Source organism: Pseudophryne corroboree, chromosome 4, assembly GCF_028390025.1.
Source record: "Pseudophryne corroboree isolate aPseCor3 chromosome 4, aPseCor3.hap2, whole genome shotgun sequence".
NCBI lineage: Eukaryota > Metazoa > Chordata > Amphibia > Anura > Myobatrachidae > Pseudophryne > Pseudophryne corroboree.
This window is the reverse complement of record NC_086447.1, coordinates 394,434,855-394,454,270: the sequence shown is the minus strand read 5'-3', so window position 1 is coordinate 394,454,270 and position 19,416 is coordinate 394,434,855. Positions and strand designations below refer to the sequence as shown.

General features: G+C 41.9%; 1 protein-coding gene across 3 annotated transcripts in view; it reads left to right on the top strand.

Annotated features, from left to right (window-relative positions):
• Positions 1 to 17,741, top strand: part of HMGCLL1 (3-hydroxy-3-methylglutaryl-CoA lyase like 1) — a 241,844-nt gene extending 224,103 nt beyond the window's left edge. For all 3 annotated transcript variants that reach the window (XM_063916724.1, XM_063916723.1, XM_063916725.1), the window contains one exon: positions 16,194 to 17,741. In XM_063916724.1, the coding sequence (XP_063772794.1) occupies positions 16,194 to 16,295 (102 nt within the window). In that variant the 3' untranslated portion in view covers positions 16,296 to 17,741. The remainder of the gene's footprint in view (positions 1 to 16,193) is intronic.
• Positions 17,742 to 19,416: the final 1,675 nt, after the last annotated feature.

Genomic DNA, 19,416 nt, shown 5'->3' with positions numbered 1-19,416 from the left:
GGGGAAAGTATTGGAAGGTATTCTAAGAGATAGTATTCAGAAGTTCCTTGAAGTCAATAAGGTCATTAAAAGGAATCAACATGGGTTTATGAAGGACAGATCCTGTCAAACCAACTTACTTGGCTTTTATGAAACAGTAAGCGCAAACCTAGATCAGGGTAAAGACGTGGATGTAATCTTTTTAGACTTTGCCAAAGCATTCGATACTGTACCACACATGAGACTTATCTACAAGCTACAAGAATCAGGGCTAGGAAGCACAATATGCACTTGGGTCAAAAACTGGTTAGATAATAGGGAGCAGCGCGTAGTGGTTAATGGATCTTTTTCAACTTGGACTGAAGTGCTAAGTGGTGTGCCGCAAGGCTCAGTATTAGGACCGCTATTGTTCAATATTTTCATTAACGACCTAACAGAAGGTCTAGAGAGCATGGTGTCAATTTTTGCAGATGATACCAAATTGAGTAAGGCTATAAATACAGAGGAGGATGCCGAGTCTCTTCAGAACGACTTAGTTAAATTAGAAGCATGGGCAGCCAAATGGAGAATGCGCTTCAACACAGACAAGTGTAAGGTAATGCACTGTGGTAACAAGAACATTAATAACACCTACCTACTAAATGGGGTAAAATTAGGGGATTCTGTACTGGAAAAGGACTTAGGTGTCCTCATAGATAGCAAGCTAAGCAGTAGTACCCAAAGTAGGACTGCAGCAAAGAAGGCTAAAAAGATATTATCATGCATAAAACAATTATCATGCATATGCATTGATGCTAGGGACGAGAGTATTATACTCCCGTTATATAAATCACTAGTGAGGCCACACCTTGAATACTGTGTACAATTCTGGGCACTGTACTACAAAAAGGATATCCTGGAGCTAGAAAAGGTACAGAGGAGGGCGACCAAACTAATTAAGGGCATGGAGACAATGGAATACAAGGAAAGGCTTGAAAGACTAGGCATGTTTACATTGGAAAAGCGGAGACTAAGAGGGGATATGATCAACATCTACAAATATATAAGGGGACAATACACAGAGCTTGCGCGGGACCTGTTTTTGGTTAGATCAACACAGAGGACTCGTGGACACTCACTCAGGTTAGAGGAGAGGAGATTCCGCACAATACGGCGTAAAGGCTTTTTCACGGTAAGGACAATACGTGTTTGGAATTCCCTGCCCGAGGGAGTTGTAATGGCAGAATCTGTCAACACCTTTAAGAATGGGTTAGATAAATTCCTAATGGATAAGGATATCCAGGGGTATGGTGCATAGTCATGCATTATAGTTACTATAAACAGGGATAAAATGCAATGGCTGACAGCAGCATCAGTCAGAAATTTTAGTCAAATCATCATGCATAGGAGACCACAAATAGGTTGAACTCGATGGACAATTGTCTTTTTTCAACCTCAGATACTATGTTACTATGTTACTTACGGTGGCTTCGTTTGATGGCATGGAAGTTGAGCGGAACATCCTAGCTCACAAGGGACTTTCCAAAAAGGTCATTACCACTATGGTGAATGCCAGAAAACCTGTGACATCAAAATACTATCATAATATCTGAGGTTCAAATTTTGGCTCTTTCAATCTTCTTCCTAAAGAAGTTGGCTATACTGACTGCAGTTCAGGCCTTCTTGCAAGGGGTGCTTCACAACCAAACTCCGTTTGTGGCGCCTACGGCTCCTTGGGATTTGGATTTGGTATTATGATTTCTACAGTCCTCCTGGTTTGAACCTCTGATGATGGTAGAAGACATGTACCTCACGTGGAAGAGAACACCCAGTTGGGCAAGCAGTGCTGCAGAAGTCTCCACACGTTCCCGCACGTTCTGGAAGCTTTGAGACATCATAATCGTACTAATCAGTCCCCAATAACCCTTATGGATGCTAGAGAAAAAAGGATTTTGAATACCTACTGGTAAATCCTTTTCTCAAAGTCCATAAGGCATGACTTTCTGCAGGTTCTCTGTTAGATGTTACCTTTTCAGCCGTTGCAGTTTATGTTGCCAGATGTTGCTGTCCAGCTATGTTATGGTGTGCTGGTTTATAAATCTCACCACACTTCTCGTTGTTATGTTCCTTCTCTCAAGTATGTCAGTACTCCTTTGGGCACTGTTTTACCTATAACTGCCTGTAGGAGGGGCAAGGAGGGGAGGAGCCAGCACACCCAATGGAAGAAATTTAAAGTGCACTGGCTCCTTTGGACCCCATATATACCCATCGTACTAATGTTTCCACAATATCCCTTATGGACTACGAGAAAAGGATTTACCGGTAGGTATTTAAAATCCTATTTTCCAGAATATTATATTTACAATTTAATTGTTGGAGGCACCCACAAGTTACAGTAGCTGCCCTGGGGCTGCCACAAGCCTTTATTCGGCCCTGGTCACATTAGTTAGTTATTTTCCTAGTTGCATACAGGGGCAGATTGGCCATAGGGCGTACTGGGAAGATTCCTGGTAGGCTGATATGTCGGTGGGGCCTGTTTTGTGTGTTGTCATTTGGCCCAATCCCCCATGACAGGCACCCCACCGCACTCAGTACACTGCATTGTCCCCATTCACTGTTATTCCATCTTGGCAGTACAGCAACTCTGCCATCCAGTGATGCTACCATGGCTACATGGCATGTTATACCTCTTGTGCTGCCCATGTCGGACCACTTCAACATTTTACAGGGCCACTTATTATTCCCATTCCACCCCTGGTCTCAGAAACAACAAACATCTGGAGCAAAGATGCAAGGAAGGCCGCAATTGCTTACAATCAGGCCCTATGAGGAGAGCTCTGCCCCCTGAACAGGCCTCACCCCCTCATCAGACCGCACCCCCATTGCGGTTGCTGTCATAAATTTCCTGGGCTGGTTTATCACCCCAGTCCGACACTGGTTGCATGACATACCTTATATTACATGCAGTGCCGCACTGGTCCACAGGGGTGCAGGGAAAACCTCCGGTGGTCCCCACCTTCCCCTCTAGGAATCAGAATCCAGACTGTGCACTTGAATTATGCATTATAGATATGGTACCTTATACTGTACATGATTATAGTGTATTTTCTATAGTGCATTCCTGTTATTAATCTGGTACATTATCATGCATGCGCTAGCAGTATTTACTATATAAATTGATCAAGGGGCCAAGCCCATGCACTCTCTAATGGTTAGCCAAGTCTCCCTGGAGAGTGGCCACACCCCTAAACATAGGCCTCTGCTACTGCATTCCCCCGGTGGGCCTTTCATGCCCCAGGCCGGCACTGACTGCATTCCCCAATATGAGCATTTTAATTGGACAATATGCTTAGTTCCTCTAACACTACATTACTAAAATTACTAATAATTATAAGGCCTTTGAACTGTGTGTACAGTGAATGAAAATTATTACATTCAGAATGAGCTTACAGTATTTTCAGAAAAATATAAAAATGTAAAATACTGTATGATCAGAATGAATTTTATTTCCCCAAAATGTATCTTAAAAGTATAGAAAAGAGAAAATATATTTTCATTGTATTTTAAGTAAATGTATATGCATATACCTTTCCTCTCATTACACTGCATTCAGTTCCCTCCTTCACTGAGTATTTCAGACACTTAGGACTGATGATGCCTCTTACTTTAAAGACTGACAATATCATTCATGAGATTCATAAGTTCTCTCAGCACTGATTGCAGTGCCTTGCTGTCTGCGGCCTGTACAACCTCTTACTGTAAAATTCGCATAGAGCATCTCTTGAACTATGCACTAATTTTCTGATTCAGTATTTTTTTATATTTTTTTTTATTAAAAGACACATAAGTCTAGAACAGTAGAACAGTGTCAAGACAAAAATGAAGACAATATCAAAATATGGACAAATTGTATCCAATATTTACAGAATGAACAACTACAAAACAAATTAATGCAGGCACATACAGGAGGAGCAATGGAGAGGAAAGAAGGAATGGTAGTGGTGGGGTGGGAAGGGAGGGGATTTGTAGACCTCCAACAGACAGAACACACTTAAGATGAAGTACACTGAGAAGAAAAAGAAAGGCGTCTTAAAGCTTTAGGTACTTATATTTAACAGACTCTTTAAATTCTAAGCACTAAAACCAAGTGGCAGTGAATGTACTGTGGCCAGGTAGTCTGTTGTTGACAATTCAATCTCTTCCATAACTATCTACATGTCTTATCTGAGAAACCAGTTAGATCTCCATTTGTCTGATATAACCGTCTTAATGGCATTATTCATGTGTCTCATAAGTGCCGTTTTGTATTTAGAAATGGACTAGGAGATCATATAAAAGATCCAAAATTCCAGACTATATGGTACCCCTCCCCCACAGTTTTGTTGGCCTACTGAATACTTTGGTTGTACGTTACCATTTATCTGTGTATTCTCATTCTCCTGTATACCTTATCATTCTTAAACATACCTTAGTTCAGTCTGCCCACCTACTCTTACAGTTATATGCTTCCACTCTTATCTCTGTATACACTCAACTAACTTCTTTATCATGCTCATGGCTACATTTTTTACTTCTATTGATAAACTGCTGTAGAACAGCTGTGTGTCAGATTTGAGGCAACTAGCTCATAAGACTATTGTCTGAGGAGCTTTTGTGAGGCATGTGAGATTGTCAGATGGTTGGAGGTGTGGTTTAATGGCTTTTAGGAGGTTGAATAGAAAATCATTTAAATATTTATATATTAATAGCAGAATGACGACTTTTATGAGTGACATTCCTATGATGACAGTGTCTGAGCAGAGCTCATCATATACCAAATTGAAGATCTTGGTCAGTAGAATTGCAGAAACATATTGTCATTGTAATTGGTTGCTTCATTCCTGTGTAATATGACAAAACGTCAACTGTCATTTACAATGAATCACCATGGTGCTCTGGAAAATGTTACAGCTGGAGAACAGTCCCTGTGCACCTGCTGGATGACCTGGAATTTGTGACCCACTGGGTGGTCTAGAAACTGTGGGGGACATGTACTAAGCAGTGATAAAAGTGGAGAAGTGAGCCAGTGGAGAAGTTGCCCATGACAACCAATCAGCTGCTCGTATACTTTTATAGTATGCAAATTATAAATGTTACGTCAGTGCTGATTGGTTGCCATGGGCAACTTCCCCACTTGCTCACTTCTCCACTTTTGTCACTGCTTAGGACATGTGCCCTGTGTCAGTTACTGAAATCTCCCTGTTAACCTACTGGGTGATCTGGAACATGCTACCTGCTAGGTGGTTTGAAAACTGACAGTTATTTGCAGCCACATATATCAGTGCATCTTGCAGGGACCTCAATCACCGACTGCTGTGTTATTTCATTATTCACTAAAACTTAGGTGGATACCGCTGTGTTTCACTAGTCACATATTATAATATAAGTATTACTTGTACTGTAATTTAAGTCAGTGGTGTGTGGCAGTCACTTGGATACTCTATATACTGAATGGTGGTCACTGAAGCTCTGTATAATGTATGCCACTCACTGGGATGCTCTATGTATTGTATAGGCAGTCACTACAATGCTCTGTATACTGTATGTTGGTCACTTGGCTGTTCTGTGTTCTTTATACAGTCACTGGAATGCTCTCTGTAATGTATGATGGTCCCTGGAATAACTTGTTTATTCTATGGCAGCCACTGAGTTTTGTGTTGTTCTAAAATACTTTTTTAATTTAAGCAATCTGCGAAATATACAGCATGTTTTGTAGCTTAATATGAATGAATTGCAAAGTTTATGGTAAAAATCATCACTGTAGCAGAATCTTAAATTTATATTGTGGCACAAAAGGAGAACTAGGAATACTAGAGGGCTGATTCAGACCTGGACACTGCTGCGGCAGCATTCGCAGGCTGAAGCATGGTGAAGTGTGCACATGTGCACACACAGTGAGATGCGATGGCATCTCACTTGTGCGATCGCCCCCTGATCGACAGGCAGAGGTGTTAGCGGGGTGGGAGGGGGCGTCGCAGCAGTGTTAAAGGGGCATCGACTTGGCATGGGGGCGCGTTCCGGACAATGCAGGTGTGTCCGGACCGTTTGCGGGGCGGGATGAGGTGGCTATGTGACTTCACATGCAGCCACTGTAACCCAAAACATGGCGCGTAGGCATTTGCCTTAGCAGCTAGGCTGCGTAGGTAGAGGGCTACTCAAAACATGCAAAAGCATCGCCGCCGTGCAATCTTTTGCATGTCTGCAGGGGGTTTGTATCCGGCATGCGGGGAAGAATTGCCCTGTGCTGGGCTTCTCCCTGCATGTCTAAGAATTTGATCGTAGAAGTGCGTTTTTCATGCATTTACGATCAGGTCTGAATTACTCCCTAGGTTAGGAACAAGAGACGGTCACAGTAATCAATATAGAAAACATGGGCGTGCATTAATAGTTTAGTGGTTGAGTGTGAAAAACAGACAGCTTTGAATGTATCATTTAAATGAGAGGAAAATATGAAATATGGCAGCTAGACTGTGCTTTGGAAACTGACTCAGAATAGAGATTGCTGTTCTGTAAGAACATCAGAGTCACGGTGGGGGGAGAATATCAAAACTTGTTTTTGTTTGTTCAAGCTGCAGACATCAGAGAGCTATCTACAATATATTCCTGATAGACAGTTGATTTATTATTTGAACTTGTTCTAAACAGTCAAATTTAAGTTGATAAAAGAGATACAACATGAAAAGAACACAATATAAAGTAGCAATTATAGCATTATAAAGAGATCTAAAAAAATAAGCTGGCTTAGATGATAAATTAATGAAGAACCTGTAAGTAGAGGGAGTGATCAATCATGTAAACTAGAGATGAGCGGGTTCGGTTTCTCTGAATCCGAACCCGCCAGAACTTCATGTTTTTTTTCACGGGTCCGAGCGACTCGGATCTTCCCGCCTTGCTCGGTTAACCCGAGCGCGCCCGAACGTCATCATGACGCTGTCGGATTCTCGCGAGGCTCGGATTCTATCGCGAGACTCGGATTCTATATAAGGAGCCGCGCGTCGCCGCCATTTTCACACGTGCATTGAGATTGATAGGGAGAGGACGTGGCTGGCGTCCTCTCCGTTTAGAATAGATTAGAGAGACACTTGATTTACTAATTTTGGGGAGCATTAGGAGTACTCAGTACAGTGCAGAGTTTTGCTGATAGTGACCACCAGTTTTATTTATAATCCGTTCTCTGCCTGAAAAAAGCGATACACAGCACACAGTGACTCAGTCACATACCATATCTGTGTGCACTGCTCAGGCTCAGGCCAGTGTGCTGCATCATCTATTATCTATATATAATATTATATATATCTGTCTGACTGCTCAGCTCACACAGCTTATAATTGTGGGGGAGACTGGGGAGCACTACTGCAGTGCCAGTTATAGGTTATAGCAGGAGCCAGGAGTACATAATATATTATATAGTGAGTGACCACCAGACACACAGTGCAGTTTATTTAATATATCCGTTCTCTGCCTGAAAAAAGCGATACACACAGTGACTCAGTCAGTCACATACCATATCTGTGTGCACTGCTCAGGCTCAGGCCAGTGTGCTGCATCATCTATATATATTATATATCTGTCTGACTGCTCAGCTCACACAGCTTATAATTGTGGGGGAGACTGGGGAGCACTACTGCAGTGCCAGTTATAGGTTATAGCAGGAGCCAGGAGTACATAATATTATATTAAAATTAAACAGTGCACACTTTTGCTGCAGGAGTGCCACTGCCAGTGTGACTAGTGACCAGTGACCTGACCACCAGTATATATAATATTAGTAGTATACTATCTCTTTATCAACCAGTCTATATTAGCAGCAGACACAGTACAGTGCGGTAGTTCACGGCTGTGGCTACCTCTGTGTCGGCACTCGGCAGCCCGTCCATAATTGTATATACCACCTAACCGTGGTTTTTTTTTCTTTCTTTATACATACATACTAGTTACGAGTATACTATCTCTTTATCAACCAGTCTATATATTAGCAGCAGACACAGTACAGTGCGGTAGTTCACGGCTGTGGCTACCTCTGTGTCGGCACTCGGCAGCCCGTCCATAATTGTATATACCACCTAACCGTGGTTTTTTTTTCTTTCTTTATACATACATACTAGTTACGAGTATACTATCTCTTTATCAACCAGTCTATATATTAGCAGCAGACACAGTACAGTGTGGTAGTTCACGGTTGTGGCTACCTCTGTGTCGGCACTCGGCAGCCCGTCCATAATTGTATATACCACCTAACCGTGGTTTTTTTTTCTTTCTTTATACATACATACTAGTTACGAGTATACTATCTCTTTATCAACCAGTCTATATATTAGCAGCAGACACAGTACAGTGCGGTAGTTCACGGCTGTGGCTACCTCTGTGTCGGCACTCGGCAGCCCGTCCATAATTGTATATACCACCTAACCGTGGTTTTTTTTTCTTTCTTTATACATACATACTAGTTACGAGTATACTATCTCTTTATCAACCAGTCTATATATTGGCAGCAGACACAGTACAGTGCGGTAGTTCACGGCTGTGGCTACCTCTGTGTCGGCACTCGGCAGCCCGTCCATAATTGTATATACCACCTAACCGTGGTTTTTTTTTCTTTCTTTATACATACATACTAGTTACGAGTATACTATCTCTTTATCAACCAGTCTATATTAGCAGCAGACACAGTACAGTGCGGTAGTTCACGGCTGTGGCTACCTCTGTGTCGGCACTCGGCAGCCCGTCCATAATTGTATATACCACCTAACCGTGGTTTTTTTTTCTTTCTTTATACATACATACTAGTTACGAGTATACTATCTCTTTATCAACCAGTCTATATATTAGCAGCAGACACAGTACAGTGCGGTAGTTCACGGCTGTGGCTACCTCTGTGTCGGCACTCGGCAGCCCGTCCATAATTGTATATACCACCTAACCGTGGTTTTTTTTTCTTTCTTTATACATACATACTAGTTACGAGTATACTATCTCTTTATCAACCAGTCTATATATTAGCAGCAGACACAGTACAGTGCGGTAGTTCACGGCTGTGGCTACCTCTGTGTCGGCACTCGGCAGCCCGTCCATAATTGTATACTAGTATCCAATCCATCCATCTCCATTGTTTACCTGAGGTGCCTTTTAGTTGTGCCTATTAAAATATGGAGAACAAAAATGTTGAGGTTCCAAAATTAGGGAAAGATCAAGATCCACTTCCACCTCGTGCTGAAGCTGCTGCCACTAGTCATGGCCGAGACGATGAAATGCCAGCAACGTCGTCTGCCAAGGCCGATGCCCAATGTCATAGTACAGAGCATGTCAAATCCAAAACACCAAATATCAGTAAAAAAAGGACTCCAAAACCTAAAATAAAATTGTCGGAGGAGAAGCGTAAACTTGCCAATATGCCATTTACCACACGGAGTGGCAAGGAACGGCGGAGGCCCTGGCCTATGTTCATGGCTAGTGGTTCAGCTTCACATGAGGATGGAAGCACTCAGCCTCTCGCTAGAAAAATGAAAAGACTCAAGCTGGCAAAAGCAGCACAGCAAAGAACTGTGCATTCTTCAAAATCCCAAATCCACAAGGAGAGTCCAATTGTGTCGGTTGCGATGCCTGACCTTCCCAACACTGGACGTGAAGAGCATGCGCCTTCCACCATTTGCACGCCCCCTGCAAGTGCTGGAAGGAGCACCCGCAGTCCAGTTCCTGATAGATTGAAGATGTCAGTGTTGAAGTACACCAGGATGAGGAGGATATGGGTGTTGCTGGCGCTGGGGAGGAAATTGACCAGGAGGATTCTGATGGTGAGGTGGTTTGTTTAAGTCAGGCACCCGGGGAGACACCTGTTGTCCGTGGGAGGAATATGGCCGTTGACATGCCAGGTGAAAATACCAAAAAAATCAGCTCTTCGGTGTGGAGGTATTTCACCAGAAATGCGGACAACAGGTGTCAAGCCGTGTGTTCCCTTTGTCAAGCTGTAATAAGTAGGGGTAAGGACGTTAACCACCTCGGAACATCCTCCCTTATACGTCACCTGCAGCGCATTCATAATAAGTCAGTGACAAGTTCAAAAACTTTGGGTGACAGCGGAAGCAGTCCACTGACCAGTAAATCCCTTCCTCTTGTAACCAAGCTCACGCAAACCACCCCACCAACTCCCTCAGTGTCAATTTCCTCCTTCCCCAGGAATGCCAATAGTCCTGCAGGCCATGTCACTGGCAATTCTGACGAGTCCTCTCCTGCCTGGGATTCCTCCGATGCATCCTTGCGTGTAACGCCTACTGCTGCTGGCGCTGCTGTTGTTGCCGCTGGGAGTCGATGGTCATCCCAGAGGGGAAGTCGTAAGCCCACTTGTACTACTTCCAGTAAGCAATTGACTGTTCAACAGTCCTTTGCGAGGAAGATGAAATATCACAGCAGTCATCCTACTGCAAAGCGGATAACTGAGGCCTTGGCATCCTGGGTGGTGAGAAACGTGGTTCCGGTATCCATCATTACTGCAGAGCCAACTAGAGACTTGTTGGAGGTACTGTGTCCCCGGTACCAAATACCATCTAGGTTCCATTTCTCTAGGCAGGCGATACCGAAAATGTACACAGACCTCAGAAAAAGAGTCACCAGTGTCCTAAAAAATGCAGCTGTACCCAATGTCCACTTAACCACGGACATGTGGACAAGTGGAGCAGGGCAGGGTCAGGACTATATGACTGTGACAGCCCACTGGGTAGATGTATGGACTCCCGCCGCAAGAACAGCAGCGGCGGCACCAGTAGCAGCATCTCGCAAACGCCAACTCTTTCCTAGGCAGGCTACGCTTTGTATCACCGCTTTCCAGAATACGCACACAGCTGAAAACCTCTTACGGCAACTGAGGAAGATCATCGCGGAATGGCTTACCCCAATTGGACTCTCCTGTGGATTTGTGGCATCGGACAACGCCAGCAATATTGTGTGTGCATTAAATATGGGCAAATTCCAGCACGTCCCATGTTTTGCACATACCTTGAATTTGGTGGTGCAGAATTTTTTAAAAAATGACAGGGGCGTGCAAGAGATGCTGTCGGTGGCCAGAAAAATTGCGGGACACTTTCGGCGTACAGGCACCACGTACAGAAGACTGGAGCACCACCAAAAACTACTGAACCTGCCCTGCCATCATCTGAAGCAAGAAGTGGTAACGAGGTGGAATTCAACCCTCTATATGCTTCAGAGGTTGGAGGAGCAGCAAAAGGCCATTCAAGCCTATACAATTGAGCACGATATAGTAGGTGGAATGCACCTGTCTCAAGTGCAGTGGAGAATGATTTCAACGTTGTGCAAGGTTCTGATGCCCTTTGAACTTGCCACACGTGAAGTCAGTTCAGACACTGCCAGCCTGAGTCAGGTCATTCCCCTCATCAGGCTTTTGCAGAAGAAGCTGGAGGCATTGAAGAAGGAGCTAAAAGGGAGCGATTCCGCTAGGCATGTGGGACTTGTGGATGGAGCCCTTAATTCGCTTAACAAGGATTCACGGGTGGTCAATCTGTTGAAATCAGAGCACTACATTTTGGCCACCGTGCTCGATCCTAGATTTAAAGCCTACCTTGGATCTCTCTTTCCGGCAGACACAGGTCTGCTGGGGTTGAAAGACCTGCTGGTGACAAAATTGTCAAGTCAAGCGGAACGCGACCTGTCAACATCTCCTCCTTCACATTCTCCCGCAACTGGGGGTGCGAGGAAAAGGCTCAGAATTCCGAGCCCACCCGCTGGCGGTGATGCAGGGCAGTCTGGAGCGACTGCTGATGCTGACATCTGGTCCGGACTGAAGGACCTGACAACGATTACGGACATGTCGTCTACTGTCACTGCATATGATTCTCTCAACATTGATAGAATGGTGGAGGATTATATGAGTGACCGCATCCAAGTAGGCACGTCACACAGTCCGTACTTATACTGGCAGGAAAAAGAGGCAATTTGGAGGCCCTTGCACAAACTGGCTTTATTCTACCTAAGTTGCCCTCCCACAAGTGTGTACTCCGAAAGAGTGTTTAGTGCCGCCGCTCACCTTGTCAGCAATCGGCGTACGAGGTTACATCCAGAAAATGTGGAGAAGATGATGTTCATTAAAATGAATTATAATCAATTCCTCCGCGGAGACATTGACCAGCAGCAATTGCCTCCACAAAGTACACAGGGAGCTGAGATGGTGGATTCCAGTGGGGACGAATTGATAATCTGTGAGGAGGGGGATGTACACGGTGATATATCGGAGGGTGAAGATGAGGTGGACATCTTGCCTCTGTAGAGCCAGTTTGTGCAAGGAGAGATTAATTGCTTCTTTTTTGGGGGGGGTCCAAACCAACCCGTCATATCAGTCACAGTCGTGTGGCAGACCCTGTCACTGAAATGATGGGTTGGTTAAAGTGTGCATGTCCTGTTTTGTTTATACAACATAAGGGTGGGTGGGAGGGCCCAAGGACAATTCCATCTTGCACCTCTTTTTTCTTTTCTTTTTCTTTGCATCATGTGCTGATTGGGGAGGGTTTTTTGGAAGGGACATCCTGCGTGACACTGCAGTGCCACTCCTAGATGGGCCCGGTGTTTGTGTCGGCCACTAGGGTCGCTAATCTTACTCACACAGTCAGCTACCTCATTGCGCCTCTTTTTTTCTTTGCGTCATGTGCTGTTTGGGGAGGGTTTTTTGGAAGGGACATCCTGCGTGACACTGCAGTGCCACTCCTAGATGGGCCCGGTGTTTGTGTCGGCCACTAGGGTCGCTAATCTTACTCACACAGCTACCTCATTGCGCCTCTTTTTTTCTTTGCGTCATGTGCTGTTTGGGGAGGGTTTTTTGGAAGGGACATCCTGCGTGACACTGCAGTGCCACTCCTAGATGGGCCCGGTGTTTGTGTCGGCCACTAGGGTCGCTTATCTTACTCACACAGCTACCTCGGTGCAAATTTTAGGACTAAAAATAATATTGTGAGGTGTGAGGTATTCAGAATAGACTGAAAATGAGTGTAAATTATGGTTTTTGAGGTTAATAATACTTTGGGATCAAAATGACCCCCAAATTCTATGATTTAAGCTGTTTTTTAGTGTTTTTTGAAAAAAACACCCGAATCCAAAACACACCCGAATCCGACAAAAAAAATTCGGTGAGGTTTTGCCAAAACGCGTTCGAACCCAAAACACGGCCGCGGAACCGAACCCAAAACCAAAACACAAAACCCGAAAAATTTCAGGCGCTCATCTCTAATGTAAACTACTGGCAAATCTAAGATAATAACTAAATAACTATGGAAAATTCATATGGATTTAGATGTCTGCAGAATATTTGCAAAAATAGTTTTAATTGGGTGTTTTGTGTGAAATCCAGCTTGATAAGTATTATTCTCGTTATATGAACAGTGTGGATAGATAAACTAGTACCTATATATCAAAAGAAAATAGAAAATTGCAGACATTACTTAACTACAATAGTCCAGGGCACTATTATTATTAATCAGCTTTCATGAAAGTATGAGGCAGCAAACAGTACCAAAGAGAGAGCTACTGTCTGTTCAAGATTTTATAAAGGATAGAGTATGGTTTTATGTTGGCAGTAGATTATGTAGAGCAGTGGTTCATAACCTCAACCCTCAAGTTTTTCAAACACAGGCGTGATAATTACTTCCAGCAAAATAGAATAACACACCTGTGTATAATTAAAGACATCCACAAAACATTGCCTGGTGTTGGTAATTAAGGACTGGTGTTGAAAACCACTGATTTACTGGATAAAAACAACAGAAGTTGGTTATAGACTATGATATTCAATAGCTAGCTTACCCAGGGCCATAACTAGGGTGGTGTGGCCAGTGTGCCCACACTGAGCAAGGTGCCCTGGAGTGGAACCCACCACAATTCTCAACACAGCCACCGCAATCCCTGCGGGTGCCTGGTGTGATGCATGTTACACTAGCGGTGCACCCGGCTCTGTTTTTGTGTGAGAAAGCAGAGAGTGAGGAAGCAGATGAGGGGAGCGGCCAGCAGGAAGCGCTCTCTGCTACCCAACAGTGAGTCCCCGGATGAGGTCCCTGAGGGAAGATTGCACCGTTGCTCAGCAGCGATCAGTGTCCTCAGGCTCCCTCCCTATTTAACATTGTGCTTAATTGAACTGCCACCAATTAATCTTCATCTATTCTTCATTTGTTACAGTAACATCCACAGTTGTGAATTGGGATAGGTAGAAAAACTTGTAGTCAGTTTAATCAAATGAATATTCCCACCATCACAGATTGTTTTATAAAATGAATATGCTGATCTTGTGAGAGACATTGACTTCTCCCCTCAAATGGTTATGTTAGTGAAGATGTGATTGCATGCATATTTTCCTACTTTCCAATGAATGTCTGCGTGATTCCAGAATTATGCTGACTTCTTCTGCGCTCCCAGGTGAGTAGAGCAGTTTCCCAGATCCCATCCAATTTACTTGCATCGAATTAGATAATCATACATCACTCTCATCGCAGAGGAAATTGCAGCATTGCACAGTGTGCAGCAGACTAAGATGATCCAATTTACAATTCTTCCAACTTCTAAGATCCTCTAAGTTCTCATGTGTAGAACATTTTAAAATAAGGAAGTATGGTCGCATGTGACAAGGGTAGTGGCAGTATGTGTGGAGGGGACTGGAATGAAAACTGATTGCCAAATATTAAAGAGTTGAGTTGTGGATGTAGTTGAAGGAGCACTGAAGTGTCCTGAGCAGCATTGAGTAGTGACATAAGGTTCTTGTCATACTGGTGCAGGTAGCTTGTAGTGTCAAATCATCTATATACGTACAAACTGAAATCAAACTTATAGGAATCAAAATCCCACTTATTCATAAAGTACGCTTGCAGTTAGTCTCTGTTTTCAGTTTTTGATCAATTTTCCCTAAATATTAACCATTGTTTACAATGTTCAGCATTTTCTACACCTAATAAGATATATATAGTATGATGTTATTGTGGGGCAGACGTATTAAGCCTGGAGAAGTCATAAAGAAGTGATAAACCAGTGATAAGTGCAAGGTGATAAACTCATCAGTCAATCAGCTCCTAACTGTTAAGTTACATATTGGAGCTGATTGGCTGGGGCTTTTATCACCTTGTACTTATCACTGGTTTATCACTGCCTTATGCCTTCTCCAGGTTAATACATCTGCCCAAATATTTGATAAGTACACCATTTGCAAATATGAATTTCCATAAATGGGGCAATTATGGCGGTTTATATTTTGAGGAGCCTATTACCGCGGTCACTGTTCTATAATGAATTCAAGACTTCCATAACATAAATACATGGGACTGATACTGGGTTGGGCACATGCAAATCTGTACTGTACTTACCCATGAAAACGTGTACACCTAATGTATGTACTGTAGATATGGCACTTTCACCTCCTTATACTATACTTTGAGAGGTAAAGTGGGGCAGGGAGGGAGTGACCAATCACATTCTGAGTACAGTAAGGGGGTGATCACATAATTGCCACTGAAGCATTCACCCACAGAGATGCAGATCCACCTGTCAGTAGCCATATCACTTGTGAGTTCCTGACAGCTATTGCAAATAAACATAGATGATGATGATGATGATTGTTTCGATCTCTGCAGATTGAGAATTGACCACTGAGGCTGATAGCGTTTTCTTCATTGCTTGTGCCTATATTATATAATTTTGTGGGCATATTTTTGAATTAATTATTTCTACTTTCACTCATACAGTACATGAGACTCAAGATTATGGATGGGATGTAATGCCATACGAATTTGCTGGAGGTGCAGGATTTTGGCCAAACTGCCTTTTTTTAAAGCGGCAGTCATTTACATAGCATGGTTTTGCCTTGTAATGACTGCTGCTTTAAAAAAATGTTCAAGTTCAGCTGGAATCTCCCACCTCCAGCAAACTCAGATGACATTATATCCCACCTGATTTTGTCGGTATTATGTTGCGTTTAGAGCAGCAGCTCCATGTTGTCTTCACCTTTCATTACTCAAGGATTTCATGAGTTTTCCATGAGTAGTTTAAGCTACTATTTTGCAGTCTACTGTATAAATGTTTATGTACTGTATGTATGATATACTGTGCTATGATAGGGAACAGTTCAAATGTGTAATTTTTTATATCTGATTAAACAGCATGAATTAATGTGATATTTTTGTGTGGCTGAAATAACTTGACTTTTTTTTTCTCCATAGGGTGTTAATCTGTACAATGTCATGGAAGCTGGACATTTTATTTGCACTGCCTTAAATAAGAAGACAAATTCAAAAGTGGCCCTAGCAACATATTCTCCATAATGTATTTATTCTAAATAATAATAATAATTATTATTATTATTATTATTATTATTATTTTATCTAACGGTGTCTTATATGTAATTACTGTACATGCATTACATGAAAAGGCTGCTGTTTGATCTGCATCTTTAAAGTACAGTATTATAGAATACAGTGCTCTGCAATCACATTGTGCCATATTAATACAATACATTTACTCTGATTTGGTTGAATGTCTGGAAGTGGAACAGGACCAGCTGCACTATCGGAAGGCACAGTAGACTGGGGGAGGCCAAAGGATGTCAGAGAAAACTGCAGCCAGTGGCGAATTTCCCATTAGGCACATGAGGCATGTGCCCAGGGGTGGCACTTGGATTCTTGTGTTGGTAATGCCAGCTTAAAAAGTACCAGGAACTGCAAAATATTTCCACTGTGCTGTTCCATATGCCATCTTGAATGGAGTGTAAATTGGTAGGACATGCACATACTGCCCATGTTAGCTGTCCAACTTAGTAAATATGTATACATAATTAAAAATAAAAAAATGTCACAGGCTTTTTCTTTATTATTCTATTAAATTGGCTATCAGTAAATGAGGACTTATATCCAGCCAATAAAAATAATAAAATTAGAAAGACGGGGGCGGACGTTACTGTTGTGCCTAGAGGTGCCCTCACCCCTAAATCTGCCCCTGACTGCAGCAATACTACATGCAACTCCTCTGATAGATTTCTCATCTCAACTAGCTACTGTCTCTCCTTCAGGGTCTTTCCAAAACACAAACAATACCCTTTCAACTATACTATTATTGTGTGATTGTTATATATACAATTTAATATAATCTGCATATAACACAAATAGTGATTCTATCTTGAGCACTGGTAATCATGGAGATAATTAATAGATATCAGCAAGGGGCACTGCTACTGAATGGCCCATCTTTTCGTCTGCCAATTAAGTGCTACCAATAAATATTTTCATCTTTCAAACAAGCTGATATTTGCCTGTTGGGCATGAAAAAATAAGTAAACCAGGACCTCCACAGGACACAGAGTACACTCTCTGTAAGTTTTACTAAGCCTTCAAGTTGTGAAACAAATGCAAGGCATTTCTGACTGCTCACAAACTCAACAAGAGAGAGGTGCTGTAATGAGACATAAACATTTACCCAAGATGATATGGTCATGCTCTCTGGGCGCACTTTGTGAAGAGAACTCCAATGGGGTGTGACCAGGCCTCCACATCATCTCGGAGCCTTACCAAACTCCAGCCCTAAATGCTCTCATAGTGTTGCAAACAAGAGACCTCTGTGTTGTTGTGATCTGCAGTATCTTCATACGCCCCCACTTTCTCTAGAATGACAAATCTATTCTATGTTGACTAAGGCTGGAAAAATGAATGGCATTTTGATGACTGCTAGAGACAGTATAGCAAACAAGTTTTGAATAAATGATAGCTTACTTACAATGGCTCATTATTTTTGTTTGCACCGGACACTAAATAACCTTATTACAGGAAAGTGGATCATCTTACTAAAGGGTTATGGAGATTTTCAGCAGTGTTTTGTATAAGAGGACTGTTACAGAGAAGGTGGGATTAACAACACACAACATTGTCTTTGCTTATCTGATTTTGGATTAATTGTAAACCAATTCTTAATGTTGGTTACTGCAGCTATCATGAGGAGTAGACTACTAAAATAAAAATACCATAGGAATATTTGCAGTTATTCTGTTCCTGGCAGGATTACTATATGGCATCCTTCTACGATATATTTCATACTGTACCTCTTAACATGTGCTTTTAGCCAATCTCTTTGAGCCATCCAGTCAGGACCGAAGGGTTAATAGTGGAAACATAAACTGGAACTTGGAAGGAACTTTTCACATTCATCTTTTAGACTTTTCTTGCAACTTTATAAGTGGAAGATTAGCACATATTAGATCTGAATGAAAGAAAAATCAGGATTCACTTGCACATGCATGTCAGTACATACATATATGATAAAAACTGAGGCGTGCAATATGGAGACTGCAGGGAGGGCAGTTTAGTGTATTTATTGGGATATACCATACGATAAACATATTTTTTAATCTTTAATATTTTGTTTTCACTTTGTACAGTACAAAGGACTGAATATAAAAAAACACAGATATATACTATTGCATGTCTACAAAAAGTAAAGGTCATAATGACAATGAAAGCATATAAAAATAAAAATAAATATTGTCCTACTACTTACACATTTCCTACATTAAATATTTTGTCTTTGTTTTGTTTGTAAACAAAAAACACAAGGACAGTGTTATATATTATAGGCTTTTACATTTGATGATATCATTTCATCAGGATTTCCTATAGTGAACACAATATAACAATCAATCAAAATATATTCTCCTAATCAATTGACAAGTATTATAGACTGTGCAAAGGTTAAATGTGAGAGTTTTCCGTCATCCCTTGCTTGTCATAGAAGCCTCCAGCCTATAAGTGAAAGTCATAAGTGTTTCTACATTTTAACTTTACATTTTTCATCAGTCTCATATAGAGTGGTATTACTACTACAGTACTATAGCTGTGCTATATTATCTGTATTGTACTTCCACACACAGCAGTAACATTAAGGACAGTAGTGAGAAAACTGTAGGTAGCATGCCTTGTTATTAGCTTATGTCTATGTTGTATCATTTATTGCAAGCAATAGAGGTAACCCTTTGCAGTCTTCCCATAGTCATCAAGTCTACACAGATTGAAAAAATAATAATTTCCATCAAAACTTGGTATCTTTATATTTATAAGAACCAGATAACATAATTTTTCTTACATTATTCTACAATATTGCTATAAATGTAATTTTAGTATTGATACCTTTTTTACATTGCAATATGTCCTAGATTGATATATTTATTTGAACTTTAACTTCTGGTTGACAGGTACTTTAGTTCTTGCACATTATTAGGGCGTTTATTTATCAATTATTGGGTTTTAGACCTGATAACTGTCATTTCTTATTGCCCCTATTCGCGACAATAAGATATTAAGTTTCTCATGGATGTATAAAAAGTTACCCACAGGGACAGGGGCTCCTAAAGAAGCCTGTCCCTGCCTTCTGTTCTGAGTGAAGTGACCGTATCAGTGGTTT